The 14717-nt window shown below is 45.7% G+C and overlaps 1 protein-coding gene and 1 pseudogene across 1 annotated transcript in view; both read right to left on the minus strand.

The window, feature by feature from the left end:
• Ak7 (adenylate kinase 7) overlaps positions 1–14717 on the minus strand; it is a 63516-nt gene that overhangs the window by 47645 nt on the left and 1154 nt on the right. Inside the window, exons 2-4 of the mRNA XM_055592958.1 lie at positions 12129–12317; positions 9183–9291; positions 4983–5077 (exon numbers count right to left, since the gene is read on the minus strand). Coding sequence (XP_055448933.1) covers positions 4983–5077; positions 9183–9291; positions 12129–12317 — 393 coding nt within the window. The remainder of the gene's footprint in view (positions 1–4982; positions 5078–9182; positions 9292–12128; positions 12318–14717) is intronic.
• LOC129666045 (U6 snRNA-associated Sm-like protein LSm6) lies at positions 13234–14530 on the minus strand (annotated as a pseudogene).

Here is a 14717-nt window from a genome sequence, read left to right on the forward strand (position 1 = left end):
CCCCTTTAATGCTTTGACTGGCAAAGAAAATAAACCGATTCCTGCACCCTCTAGATTGCATCCACAGCGGGCAATCGTCATCCAGCAATTTTCATAGTTGAGGAAGCTGACAGCAAAGCCTGGGACTAGAAAGTTGCCATAGATACAAGAACTAGATGGGCTAATACACTTGGGAGGATGAATTAAGAGTGCCTGTAGATAAATGTATGGATGGATAGGTGGATGGGTGGATAGGTGGATGGATGGGTGGGTGGACGTATGGGTGGGTGGGAGTGAGGCTGCAGCAACTACAGTACTGAGGATTCTCTTAGCAGAAAGAGAAAACTAGTTTGTGAGGGAAGATGTGGCTACTCCATCATTTTGCAGAAATGGCATATGGCATATCATGGACATAATACATGATTGGCTGTCCTTTTAAACTTTTTGCTTGTTTGTTTGTTTTGTCTTTTTGAGGCAGGGTTTCTCTGTGTAGCCTTGGCTGCCTTGGACTCACTTTGTAGACTAGGCTGGCTTCAAACTGACAGAGATCCACCTGCCTCTGCCTCGTTGAGTGCTGGGATCACAGGCGTGTGCCACTTGGCTATCTTTTTAACTCTCTGTCTCCACCCCATATTTGTGCTAAAACTTGGTCACTATTTATCTGAAGTTTAAACTGAGCTGTCTGCTCTTGTATGTACTTTTATTTTCTAGCTTTAGTAAGTAAACTCATACCGAGTCTGGAAACAGTGACCTAGACTCACCCATCTTTTTAGCCAAAGGCTCAGCTGTGGCTTCCCAGACTATGAAAACTGCTGCTGGTTTTTTTCTGCTGCTGCTGCCATCTAGGGCTGCAGGAAGGATGGAGCCTTGTAGTCCCACAGCCCTGGCTAACATGACATAGTGACCAGCCTCCCTGCTGTGTCAGCCTAAACCTCTTCCAGACTCAGCCCATTGCTAGTCCCTGTGCCTGCAGCAGAAATGGTCACATACTGAAAAGTGGCCTGCAGGGACCCTGGCCACAGGCTTCACCAAAGAAATGGAGAGCAGTCTTAGTCTGGCCAGCTACATGGAAGCCTGTGGGTCCAAACCAGTCAGGGCTGTCAATTCAGAGTTTTTGCCTTCAGATGCCTGGAGGGACAGAGACCAGGCTCTGAGTTGTGAACCTTTGGGCTCGGCTCCTTTAGTCCTTAAATTCCATCACAACAGCAACAGCACATGAAGTATGTTTCACATTAAAAACAAAACAAGACAAATGACAACAAAGCCCCCCAAAACAAGGACAAGCCAATGTTGCATAGGCTAGCCCAGAATTCTTAGGCTGGAAGTAACCCTCTCTTGCCCGACTCCAGAGTACACACAGCGTTATTTTAAGTCCACCTTCCTTTTTAAAAATAATTTATTTTTATTTTATGTGCATTGGTGTTTTACCTGCATGTGTGTCTGTTTGAGGGTGTCAATAGCTCTTGGAATTAGACAGGTGTGAGCTTCCTTGTGGGTGCTGGGAATAAACCCAGGCCCTCTGGAAGAGCAACCAGTGCTCTTAACCACTGAACCATCTCTCCAGCCCCTGAGTCCACATTTCATGGGTGAGGGTGAAAGGCAGGTAGTTCCTTGTCATTGAGTGAGGCCAATATTTGCTTTTCCAATAAATGTTGAGTGGCTGGCACCTCCTCCAGCTGGCATTCCAGCCACTGTCCTTTCCTTTTTATGCATTGAAAACTGTCAGCATTTCTGAAAACTAAGCCTGTTCATGAACAGACATAGCAACTACTGAGCTCACTCAGTGTGGCTTCGATTTCATTTATTTATTAATTATTAGTTTATTAATTTATTGGGTTTTTTTGAGACAAGGTCTCTCTGTTTACCTTTGGCTGTCCTGGAACTCTGTCTGCCTCTGTCTCCCCGATGTTGGATTAAATGTGTGTACCACCGACCAGGCTTATTTATCTTTTAAATGAGATCAGGTGACTGTTAACTGTCTCTTCCTCCTATGTTTCAATTCTACTTTATTGATTTATTCTTTTTGCAGGGGCCTATGTTGCTCAGGCTGGGGCTAAGCTCCTGTCCTGGGTTGGTCCTACTGCCTCAGCTTCCTGTGTAGTGGTACTTAGGGTGTGGGCCGCTGAGCCCAACCTGTGGACGACCTTACTGTGTTCTACCAGCGTGGAAATTGTGTGGGCTCCTGGATAGCTGGTTATTATTTGTGACAACTAGAACTTGTCAGTCATTCTTGTTCTGATAATTTGGCTGAGCTAGCCTCATCTCTGGGTTCTTTACTCATCCATAGAACATAGTTAGATTTTAAAAACAAGTATGGGGGGCTAACAAGATGTTCAGCAAGTGAAGGTGCCTGCTGCTAAGCATGATGGCCAGAGTCACTTAACATGGCTGATACTAAAATGCACCTTGTAATCAATAACATGTATAGCTGAAAAGCATTGTCTGTGCTGGTGTGCGAGACTGCACAGCACTCATGTTGTGCTTAGGAAACTCATTTTAGACTAGGCATCCATCTCGGTCCCTGATAACCATTTGTCTCAGCTTCAAATTCCCAGAAGCCAAGTTCCCAGTAACTTTGACCCAGTGAACCCCTCCCTCAGAAATAAACAGACAGCCATGACCATCTGCTTTGTTATGATATGACTAACTGCTTTTTTTTTTTTTTTTTAAACTTCTGGGCATTTTTTTTTTTTAACTTATGCAGCCATTCAAGGACTATTTTATTTTGAGGTTGCCTTGACTACCTAATCTTGGCAGCCCAGAACAGCTCTCGGCTTGCTTGCACAGAAATTCAAGGTCTTGTGGGTTTCACCTTTAAAAACCCTTCCCTCATCCCATTTCCCCTGGCAGTCCCTAATTTGGCTGAGAGATTACTGTCCTGCTAGCTGTATCAAAATATTTAACTAATTATAATCTGGATTGAGCCTGTGATCTTTTCAGGGTTGGGGGATGTCTTCAACTCTGTAACACCCTCATCAGTTCAGACTGATGGTACCGACTGACATGTCTTGGAGAAGCGCTGGCATGATCCTCCACTGAGTGAGGAGCTAGCACACAGCCTCAATGTAATGAACGTTTTGGTTTCTTTGTATGTTATATAAATATGTTTTTGTGGGGGATTTTAGTTTGGGGTATAGTTTGCCCACACCTGTTAATTGTCTCATGCAGGGTGTGGCTTTTGCCAGCTGGTAATAGCCTTCCATATGTGGCACAAAAGAGGGGTGTGATCTAGGACTCTTCAGCCTTTTTTTTTTTTTTTTTTAAATAATTAGATTCATTTATTTTTTTATTTGTGTGCAGTCTGCATGTACCTGCTCTGTGCCCATGGAGGCCAGAGGAGAGTGTTGGACCTCCCAGAGGTGGGGGTACAGGTGAGTGCTGGGAATTGAACCTAGATCCTCTGGAATAGCAGCTAGTGCTCTTAACCACTGGGCCATCTCTTCAGCCGATCTAGGACTCTGAGAGGGTAAATAGGAGAGCCCAGAAAGAGACGTGGTTTTAGCATGTGGTGTTGGCGTGTGGTGAGTAGCAGTTTGGAGCAGACAGACAGCAGAGAGAAACACTTCCGAGCACAGTGGCATGAGGGAGGGTGCTGACTGCGTCTGCGATTGCTGGAGATTGGCGTATAGGCCCTAAAGGACCCTTCGACCCTAAGCAGCCTGGAGAAGTAGAGTTCAGAAAAGGAGCCCTACACTCTAAGGCACTGGAACAGCAGTGAATGACATCAGAGACGTAGCAGCGCTGGAAGAAGGCTGCCAGCTTTTGGTCTCAGTGTAGTAATGTGACTGCTATGCCTGGTAGGCTCTCAGTGGTCTGACTTCCACCAGAGTCATGAAGACAGTTGGGGAATCCACTGGGCTGTGACTTCAGGAGGGTTATGGTGTGATCAGGCAATAAGAACTTTAGCTCTGCTGGGCCTGGTAACCCCAGAACTTGGGGAGGCAGAGGCAGGCAGATCTCTGTGAGTTGAAGGCCAGCATGGTCTACAAAGCGAGTCCAGGATAGCCAAGGCTACACAGAGAAACCCTGTCTCTAAAACACAAACAAACAAAACAAAGAACTTTAGCTCCGCTATAGCTGTGAAAGTCCATTTTCATTGCCAGCTTGACCATATTTGGGGTCATCTAGGAGATAAGTGATTGTGGCTGGGTGTGTCTGTGAGAGCATTTCCAGAGAACTACCTGAGGGGGGAAGAGCCACCAGACTGGGGCCCCAGAATGAACAAAAATGAAAAGAGAAAATGAAGCACCAGCATTCACCTCTCCGCCACTTCACACTCTGCCACACCTTCTCCTCCATGAAGACCCTTCCAGTGAGGCAAGATAACCAATTCCTCCTGCCTGCTTAGTCCCAGAACTGGGGAAGCAAAGGCAGACAGAGCTCTGCAAGTTTATGGTCAGGTTGGTCTACAGAGAAGTTCCAGGACAGCCAGAGCACATAGTGAGACCCTGTCTCAAAAACAAACAAGCAAGCAAGCAACCTGCTTTTGTCACAGCAATGGAAAAAATAACAATGAAATCACCCCTCCGACCCCTGTCATATACAGTCAGGCCTCAAACAAAGCATCGTTATGTAGTGGCACTGTCTGTCAGGCAGCCTTTTAAAACTCTTAGTGGTCGTAGCAGGGGATGTAGCTCAGTGGCAGAGTGCCTGTTTAACATACACGAAGTCTAGGGCTTGATCCTTAGCACCATATAAAAGCTTAGTATGGCCACAAATGCCTGCAACCTCAGCTCTCTGGGTATAGAGGCAGAAGGATCTGGAATTAAAGCCATCCTTGGCTACATAGTGAGTTTGAGGCCAGCCTGGGCTATATGAGGTGCTGTCTCAGAAAACAAAACAAAACAACATAAAAAAACAAACAACCCTCATCAAACCTTGCTGGTGTGTAAGATAATTTGAATGTGGTTAGAGTAGACAAACTGTTGTATGCTAGAGATGGGGTGGGACTCAGGAGTGTGGGGATACACAGCTCACTGGAAAGAGACTCAAGCTCCACTCACTGGGTCCAGGGGTTTGGATCTCGCCCACGTCATCACTGTTGACACCAAAATGAACACCTTCCGCTTCTCAAAATGGCTGATTTCTTCATTCAGTGCTGTGGGGCCAAAAACCAGAATCCACGTAAGAGCTTTTTTTTTTTTTTTTTTTTTTTTTTTTTTTTTGCTATATAGAGTGTGCGTGTGCACACACACACATGCTTAGAAGAAACACTTCGATTCTATTTTCAATATGTGTGAGTATATTCATGTGACTGCAGGTGTCAGCAGACCTCAGAGGGGTCAAATCTCCCTGGAGCTGGACTTACAGGTGATGGTAAGCTGCCTAAATGAGTGTGGGGACCTCTGCAAGAGTCAGCACAACAGAGGGTACTGGCTTTCTTGGGGGTCCACAGAAAGCATTTCTGGCTAGCTTAGGCCTCAGGTGCAGATGTAATTTAGCATGTGTCTTCTCTTCATACTGCAGCCGGCTTGGAAGGCAGGGGGCTTTGCCTCAGTGGCCCAAGGGCTGTGGTAGAGAGCATAGGTGCGGTGGACATGCAGGTTATGAACAAGGTGTGATAAGTGGAGAGAACAAAGGACAGGATGGTGAGTGAGTGTCACTGGACAGGGGGTTCCTTCACAGGCCGTGCCACGCCTCCCAGAGTCAAGGCTTAGGGTTGCACTGAAAGAGTCTTGCTGTTGTCAGAACTTGCAGAGGTACAGAGTGAGGTCAGAGGGCCCTGCAGCTGTGAGCATCAGGGCCATTTCAGTCGTGTCAGGTGACTCCTTACCCATCCCGCACTGAGGTGGGGCTGTCCTCACCAGGAGAATGCAGGGACTTGGCCTAAGGTGGAGCAGCAACCCTGAACTAAGCCTAACAACAGCATACCGTGCTCTCGCACTAATCCCTCCTTCAAATGTGACTCTGAGCGTTTGTTTGCTTTCAACCCTAGTAAAGAAATTGTCTCTTCTGTTTTGCTCCTTTAACTGTTCCTCTCTGCTGTGCTTCCCTTTGGCCTGTTTTGTGAATATGTGTCACAGTTCTAGGGCTTTAACTGGGTCACCTTTTTAAAAATCTGTGACATTTATAATAGGTTGAACATCTTCTGCCTGCTCCGCCCGCCTTAGACACACTTCTTGTATGCAAACATTTCCCCTCTCTGTCAGGAATTCATTCCTTTCCCAATGCCACCTTGCTTCCTTGGTTTTCTTTTCACAGTGTCCATGAATGGCGAGGTAGAAGAATTTGACAACATTTCAAAGTAATGTTGGTAAAAAGTAATATGTGTTATGGGGGATTGTGTCTCTTCTTTCTTTCCCTGTTGACTAGTCTGGCCTCCAACTAGCTACAGAGCAAAGGGTGACCTTGAACTTTTGTTCTGTCTGCATCTCCAAGTTCGAGGGTTATGGGTATGCCACCTCATGCCTGGTTTATGCGCTGCTGCCACTGACCCGATAGCTGAGCACTTGCTCATCTGAGCCACAGCTTTCTTTTCCACCCCTCTCCTCTCTTCATATGTTAAAATTATACTAGGCATCCGGGTTTCAGGATCTCAATCCTCCTATCGCAGCATTCTGCGTTCCACACCTGCTTTTAAAGTTACATATTAAGGGGCTTGAGAGACAGCTCAGCAATTGGTGAAGAACAAGTGTTGTTCTCAGAGTTCAGATCCCATTGTGCCCACGTCAGTGGCTCACAACTGCCTGTAACTCCAGTTCCAGTGATGTCCTCCTCTGGCCTCTGTGGGTACTCTGTGTGTGTACTCTGTGGGTACACACACACACACACACACACACACACACACACACACACACTCCATACATAGTAAAACAAACTCTGAAAATGTGTACAAGGTAAATGACGAGGTCCCTGACGTGTTCTCTCTAGCTTCACTCACATGGTGGCCAAGCAACTTTGCCGACAGAATGGAGTGGCTCTGACTATATTGTCTTGCACAGAAACATTCCACCTCACAAAGCACAGAACTTAGTTAAACCATGTCCTCCAAGCAGAGGAGTGAAGTAATTTTCTTAAAGAAATAAGAAAGAGGAAAGATGTGCTCTGCACTTAAATCCCAGAAAAGCCAGTGTATTGCCTGAGTGGTCAAGGGGTCATCCTCAAATGGAGATGCTTTTCTGTCACAGCCAAAGTCTATATTGACTGTCTACAATTCACAACCAAGGGCCACCCTGCGAGCAAGGGAGATAGCTTAGTACGCCAGGGCACACTAGGCTTGGACAACGTGCACACCCTCCTCCCTTAAATGCATTCAGTGCCCGTAACTCCATCTGCACATGCTCCGTCTTCGCAATGTATCTAGCAGCGCAGTGGGCACTTAGAACTCTATCTGCACCAGGCTGCACATGTACATGCTTTTTTCTTTCTTTCTTTCTTTCTTTCTTTCTTTCTTTCTTTCTTTCTTTCTTTCTTTCTTTCTTTCTTTTTTAAGTTTTTTATAATGTATATGAGTGGTCTATCTGCATGTATACCTGTATGACAGAAGGCATCAGATCCCAGCATATGTGAGCCACCATGTGGTTGCTGGAAATTGAATTCAGGACCTCTGGAAGCACAGACAGTGCTTTTAGTCGCTGAGCCATTTATCCAACCCTCTTTTTTTTGGGGGGGGGGGGTGGGGGGGTGGGTAGGGTTTCTCTGTGTATCCCTGGCTATCCTGGAATTCAGTATGTAAACTGGCTGGCTCAAAACCTGAAATCTGCCTACCTCTGCCTCCTGAGTGCTGAGATTAAATGCATGCACCAACATATATATAAATATGTATATATGTATATATTTATATTTAAATATCTATCTATCTATCTATCTATCTATCTATCTATCTATCTATCTACCTATCATGTACAGTGTTCTGACTTGCATGTATACTTACTTGCCAGAAGAGGACACCAGATCTCATTATAGATGGTTGTGAGCCACCATGTGGTTGCTAGGAATTGAACTAAGAACCTCTGGAAGATCAGTCAATACTCTTAAACTATGAGTCATCTCTCCAGCCCAGCACATATATGCTTTAAACAATGGAAGTAAGGTACTCCTCTTAGTATGATGCCTCATTTCTCTTTAAGTGTGTCCTATCCTAAAACTATATCCTAAAACTATAAACAAACAAACAAATAAATAGGATAGAGGACAGGGAAAAATCTGTGAGAATTAGTTTTTCGTTTCCATCACATGTGACCTGGAGAACAAATTCTAGTTGTCAGGCTTAATGGCAAGTACCTTTTCAGGCTGAGCCATCTCGCCAGCCCCTGAACTGGTTTTCTATTCAAGTGCAATGAGGCAAATGGTGTTCTCAGCATGACCTTTTAATTTTTATTAATTAACTAAAATTTTACTTTTTCGAGACAGGGTTTCTCTGTGTAGTCCTGGCTGACCTGTAAGCCACTCTGTAGACCAGACTGGTCTGCCTGCCTCTGCCTCCTGATGCTGGGGTTAAAGGCATGTGCCACCACTGCCTGGTTCTCACAGTGACCTTTTAGAGAGAATTCCTTATTTGCCATCTATGCCTATGCATAACTGGGCATGCATATGACTAAAACCAAGTGCATGATGGGAAGGAACACCCACACTGAGTCACAGAGCTTAAATCTGTCCATCCAAGTAGAGAAGCAACCTGACTATATCCCTTAGCAACCAAACTCCTCCTTCTCTTGAACCTCATAAAAGGAAGCCCCAAGCAACAAATAAGGCCCTTGAGTAAACTGACTCATGTGGCCCACTCTTATTCTTTTCTTTTAAAAAATTTATTTTTATTTTCTGTGTGCAAGTCTTTTGATGCATCTGCGTATGTGCACATTTTCATGCAGTGGGAAGAGGCCAGAAGGGCTGAAGTGATGTCTTGGTGCTTAAGCTCCTGCTACCCTGACTGTCCCACTATGACAGTACCTTGAACGAAGCCAGAATAAGCCCTTTCACCATTCAGTTGCTTTGTCACAGCAACAGAAAAGAAACTGGGACACAGAGCTACAAAGAAAGACCCTGTCTCAAAAGACACAAACAAGCACCAAACAAAATAAAACAACCACAGCTAACCACTACCAGCTCCCTGGGTCTCCACCCACATTGGCACACATTTCAAACTTTAGGTACTGCTCAGACCAGTTCTTCCGGGACTCTCAAAGTAGCTGTGTGTAAACAGTGCCCCACAATAGAGAGTGGTGTGGGGCTACAGCTCAGGGATGTTCGTGGAGCTCACTGACCAGAGACTGCCCAGATGGCTTCCTCTACTTGCTGCACACTCTCCGTGATGTTATAGATGACAACGTCACACTCCATCAGGTACGTGAGGAGGTCTTCTCTGGAGAGTGCCTGAAAGGAAAAGCAACTGTCCATTCGCATCAACCAGGGAACCGGATGCCTAGATGGACTGACAGCCTCCACATTAGACTTGTCCACCTCCCCACCTTCATCCTAGGAGGCCCCCAAGGGAGAGTTTGCGGGAGTGTTTCTATCAAAACGAAATCTTGGCTCTCTTTTGTGTGTAGTTCACAAGTAACAAAGATGTCCCTGAAAACAGCCTCGAACGGGTGATTTTAAAAATTGCAAAACAAAACAAAAACCAAACAAACAAATAAACAAGGGAGAGGCTCTGGGTAAAGCACCTGCTCTGAGTGTGAAGGAAGACCTGAGTTCAGTCCGCAGGAATCACATAAAGATGCAATGCCGGCTTGGATGGTGGTAGCTCCTACTTGTAAAGCTGGGGAGGTGGGCATGGGAGGATCTCTAGGTATCCTTTGTCAGTGAGCCTAGCCTACTGGGTGAGCAGCGGGCCAATGAGAGACTGTCTCAGAAGAGGAAGACAGTGCTCCTGAGGAAGATAACAACTGTGCCTTCTGGTTCCCACACAGGCCTGTGTGTATACATGCATCTCCTGCCCCACTCACATACTTTTGCATTCACCTACTCCCATTTGCTTTGGTGACTATAACAAAGTGCAAGATGCTGCTATCGTGGGTTGAATAGTCTCCTTCCCCTGAAAGGATAATGTCCTAGTCAGTGCTCTATTGCTGTGAAGAGATACCATGACCAAGGCAACTTCGAAAAGAAAGCATTTCACCGGGGGCTTGCTTACAGTTTCAGAGTGTTAGAGTCCTTGTCCATCACAAAGGGGAGCATGGCAATGGGCAGGCAGGCATGGTGCTGGAGCAATAGCTGAGAGTCTAAATCCGATCCACAAGCAGGAGGCAGCAAGAAAGGGACTGGGCCTGGTGTAGGCTTTTGAATCCCCAAAGCCCACCCCCAGTGACATGCTTCCTTCAAGAAGGCCACACCTCCTAATCCTTCCCAAACAGTTCTACCAACTGGGGGAACCAAGCATTCAAAAATATGAGCCTGTAGGGGCCATTCTCATTCAAACCACCATAGATGTGTTGACTTCATAATTCCAAGTTCTTTAGTCTGTGGCTTTATTTGAAAGCAGGCTCTTTGTCATTCATGGCTTAAATTTGAGATGGCTGCATAGGCTCACATATTTGAACACGTGGCCTTCAAATGGTGGCTGGGAACCATTTGTACTGGATGACTTTTTAAATGTTATTTTGTTTGTTTGTTTTTAATGTGCATTAGTGTGAAGGTGTCTGATCCCTTAGAATTGGCATTACAGACAGTAGTGAGCTGCCATGTGGGTGCTGGGAACTGAATCTGGGTCCTTTGGAAGAGCAGACAGTGCTCTTAACCACTAAGAGCATCTCTCCAACCCCTGTGTTGAATGACTTTGAACTTGGGTTTCTTCTGTCTTCAACTCCCAAGTGCTGGAGTATGAGACACCACAGCCAGCTGCCATATAGGTCTCAATGATACTTTTCTCACCTGTTATTTATAATTGACATAGATATTATAGTTATGGTTTTTACCACTGTGCTGTGCTGAAACAGCATCAGCATATTTGGGGGAGGAAAAGGTTTATTTGGCTTACACTTCCACATTGTAGCCTATCACTGAAGGAAGCCAGACAGGAATTCAAACAGGACAGGAACCTGGAGGCAGGAGCTGATGCAGAGGCCACGAGGGTGTTGCTGACTGGCTTGCGCCCCATGTCTTGCTCAGCCTGCTTTCTTATAGAACCCAGGACCACCAGCCCAGGGATGGCACTACCTAAGTGGTCTGGCCCCTCCCCCATCAGTCACTAATTAAGAAAATGCCCCACAGCCGGATCTTATGGAGGCATCTTCTCAGTTAGGGTTTCCCTCCTTTCAGATAACTCTAGTTTGTGTGTCAAGTTGACATAAGACTAGCCAGCACTATATGCTAATGAGCTACCTCTTGAGGCATGAACATGGGTCATGCCTCTGTCATGGGTACACAGAGCTCTATAGTGGGTTTGGAAAGTGGAGGTCCAGGAGACAGAGAGGTTAGCCTGGGAGAGAAAACACCTCTTCTGGAGTATAAAAATGTCTCCCAGTGAGGACAGGGTCCAACTGGTCAGGGGAAGGTGGCACAGCTGCTCACTAGGCAGAGAGAGGCAAGGCATTCGGGTCATCAGGAACTCATTGCCCCACAAGATTCCCCTCTCCTGTAGGGTACATTCACTTGGCCTCCATAGAGAGATTTTTATGTGTTTGGAAGTCAAAGAGACTAGATGAATATCTTCCATGAATACCTCACTTAAATTCTTTGCTTTGGCTCCCAGTGTAAAGTGGAGACATTGTGGTGTTCCTGGTCACGGTAGAAAGATGTGTTTTGGGCTGGGGAGATGGTCCAGGGAGCAAAAAGTGTCTGCCGCACGATCATTAGGGCCTGAGGCGGGGTCCCCAGTGCCCACATTAAGCTGGCTGCAGCAGTGTGCATAGAAATGTCGTGCAGTAGTATGGAGAGGCTGGAGGCAGAGACAGAAAAACCCCTGGAGGCTCACGGGCCAGCCAGCCTGGTATAGGCAGCAGAACCCAATGAAGAGACCCAGCCTCAAGCAAACTGCAAGGCAAAGACTTGCTCCTCTGACTTCTTCATGTGCCCAGTGGCACGCATGTGCACAGGTGGCACCTACGCATAGAGAGAAAACACAATGATGAAAAGAAAACACCACTTCTCATGTCCTGTCATGGAGCCTGAGGCCAGAGCAGGAGGGGAGAGATAGCAGAGACTGGTAGCAACTGGCACCAAAAGGGTTCTGCCCTTGTCAAGTCCTAGGGGATGCCGTGGGGGCTTACCGAATATGTCTCCACAGCGAAGTCCGGCTTGGTGCTCTCTGGCTTGGTTAAGGTGCCCACGATCTGGAATGTGCCTTCCTTCACTTTCATGGTGGGAGCTTCTGGGGCTGCTGACTTTGCCTCATCTTCTTCTTCCTCCTCTTCTGCAATCTCTTCCAGCGAAGCCCCAGCGACACAGTTAGCTAGGAACTGCAAGGGAACGGAAGCGTCTGGCACTAAGCAGAGTAGGGTTTTTTGTGTTTGTTTTTATTTTTGTTTTTGTTTTTGAGACTGGTTTCTCTGTGTAGCCTTGGCTGTCCTGGACTCTCTTTGCAGACCAGGCTGGCTTTGAACTCACAGAGATCTTCCTGCCTCCGCCTCTGAATGCTGGGATTACGATTGTGCACCACTGTGCCTGGCACAGCTAAGCAGTGTTTTGAGTAAGGGCAGCCAGTGATGACTCTAGACTCTGGCCTTTGCTGTGTACCCCACAGAATGAGAAAAATCCCTCTACATCGTGGTCACAAGGTTGAAATGATGATGCCCACAACACAGGGCACGGGAAACACATGAGAGGACATTGAATAGCCCGTGACATAGGCACAGAGAGTTTCAGCAACTGCTTGCTTTGGCAGTAGGTAGAGGGCGGGCCCGGTGAAAATGCTTGTCTTGTTCAGTTGGAACACAGATATGCAATATGAGCCCCGGAGGTTATTTACCCTCAGTCTGCCAGCTGGATGTGGTGGCGCAACCTGTCGTCCCAGCACTCCAGAGAAAGAGACACTCGGATCTCTGCGAGTTCTGAGCCCAGCCTGGTCTACAAAGGGAGTCCAGGATAGCCAGGGCTACACAGAGAAACCCTGTCTTAAATAAACCAAACCAAACCAACATCAGCTTGCTTATTCTTTACCCCTTTCACCTTCCAACTTCCTTTCTCTTTTAAATAAGCAACATCTTGTGTATTTTAGGCTGGCCTTGAACTTGCTGGGTGGCTAAGTTTCTGCATGACCTCAGCTCCTAATGCATCTGCCCTCATCTCCAGCGTGCTAGGATCTCAGTTACGCACCACTATACCTGTTTTATGCCTGATAGGCAAGCACCCCGATGCCTCAGCTATAGCCCTAGCTTAAAACTGTCTAATGGTTATATCTGAAAAACAAACAAAAAAAGATTAAATTAATGAAAAAGCATTATTTTAGTGCTGGGTAACAAATGCAGGTCCTTGCAGGGCTGGCCAAGATCTCTACCACATCCTTCAGCCCTGAATGTTTTACTTGATCTAATAAACCCGAAGCATTATTTATCAGTTTACTATGTAATCAATATAAATTATCATGTTATGGTATGTATTAAACACAGAGCTTCACTCATGTGCTCTACCACTGAGAGATTTTCTAGCCTTTATAAAAATTGATGAGAATGTGGAGCATACCTTTAATCAATCCCAGCATTTGGAAGGCAGAGGTTTGAGGCCAGCTTGGTCTACAAAGTGAGTTTCAGGACAGGCAGGACTACACATAGAAACCTTGTATTGAAAAACCAAAAAAAGAAAAAAAAATTGATGAGATATTTTATACCCTACTTTTTTTTTTTTTTTAATAGACAATGTCTCGCTCTTGGCTTTTGAATGCTGGCATTGAGATGTTGCAGTCTTCTTTTTGTCAAATGCTGGTCTCTGGAATTCAACATGCATCTATGCTTACAGTGTTTCTTTTTTGGAACCAGCCATGTTGAGGTGTTTGGTGAACACATGGGGCCAGTGTGTTACTGAATAATAAAACAGAATAATGGTGTCAACTTAGATTTATTTACTTATTTTTAAAGATTCATTCTGTAACATAAAACCTCTACCTTATTCCAGTGTCAATTAAAAGCAACAACAGTAATCACTATGAAAACAGGCCAACTAAAATCATAAGAAAAGAGCGGGGAGTGATAATGCACACTTTTAATTCCAGCACTCAGGGAGGCAGAGGCAGATGGATCTCTGTGAGTTTGAGGCCAGCCTGGTCTACAAACTGAGTCCAAGACAGCCAAGGCTACACAGAGAAACCCTTCCTCCCTGGGGAAAAAAACAAAACAAAACAAAACAAAAAGAGAACAAAAGAAAAAAGAAAAGAAAAACACCTCATAAAAAACACATCCAGCTTTGAAGAGCATTACTTCCTGGCATCTCCACATCCTCATTTGTTTACTTATACACAGCACATTGCTTGCTTGGATAAAGGCTTTCTCTGCCAAGTGGAAAGCATTAGCTGTCCATTTGCAAAACTTTCTGTCTGTTCCAGTGCTATATTTGTGTAGCCATTCAGGCATGCCCTGGCCCCTTAATAATCCATGCCAGAATTTAATTTCACCACAACTGGTAATCTGAGGATTTGCTTTAAAAGGAGTCTCTAGGGGATTTGTTTCCACAGATTCATTTTTAACAGTCTCAGGAAACAGGAGTTCTAATCTCCCCTACTACTTTGCTAGCTGTGCAGCTTGGGTACCTCATCACCATTTGACTTCTCATGGGCCCAGGCTCTTCATCTCAAAGCCAGGATCCAGAGCTCCCACAGGAAGGTCCTTTGCAGGCTTGTGTCAAGATGTGTTTATTTTTATTTTAGG

Source organism: Psammomys obesus, unplaced genomic scaffold (genome assembly GCF_907164565.1).
Source record: "Psammomys obesus unplaced genomic scaffold, mPsaObe1.curated_primary_1811, whole genome shotgun sequence".
Lineage (NCBI taxonomy): Eukaryota > Metazoa > Chordata > Mammalia > Rodentia > Muridae > Psammomys > Psammomys obesus.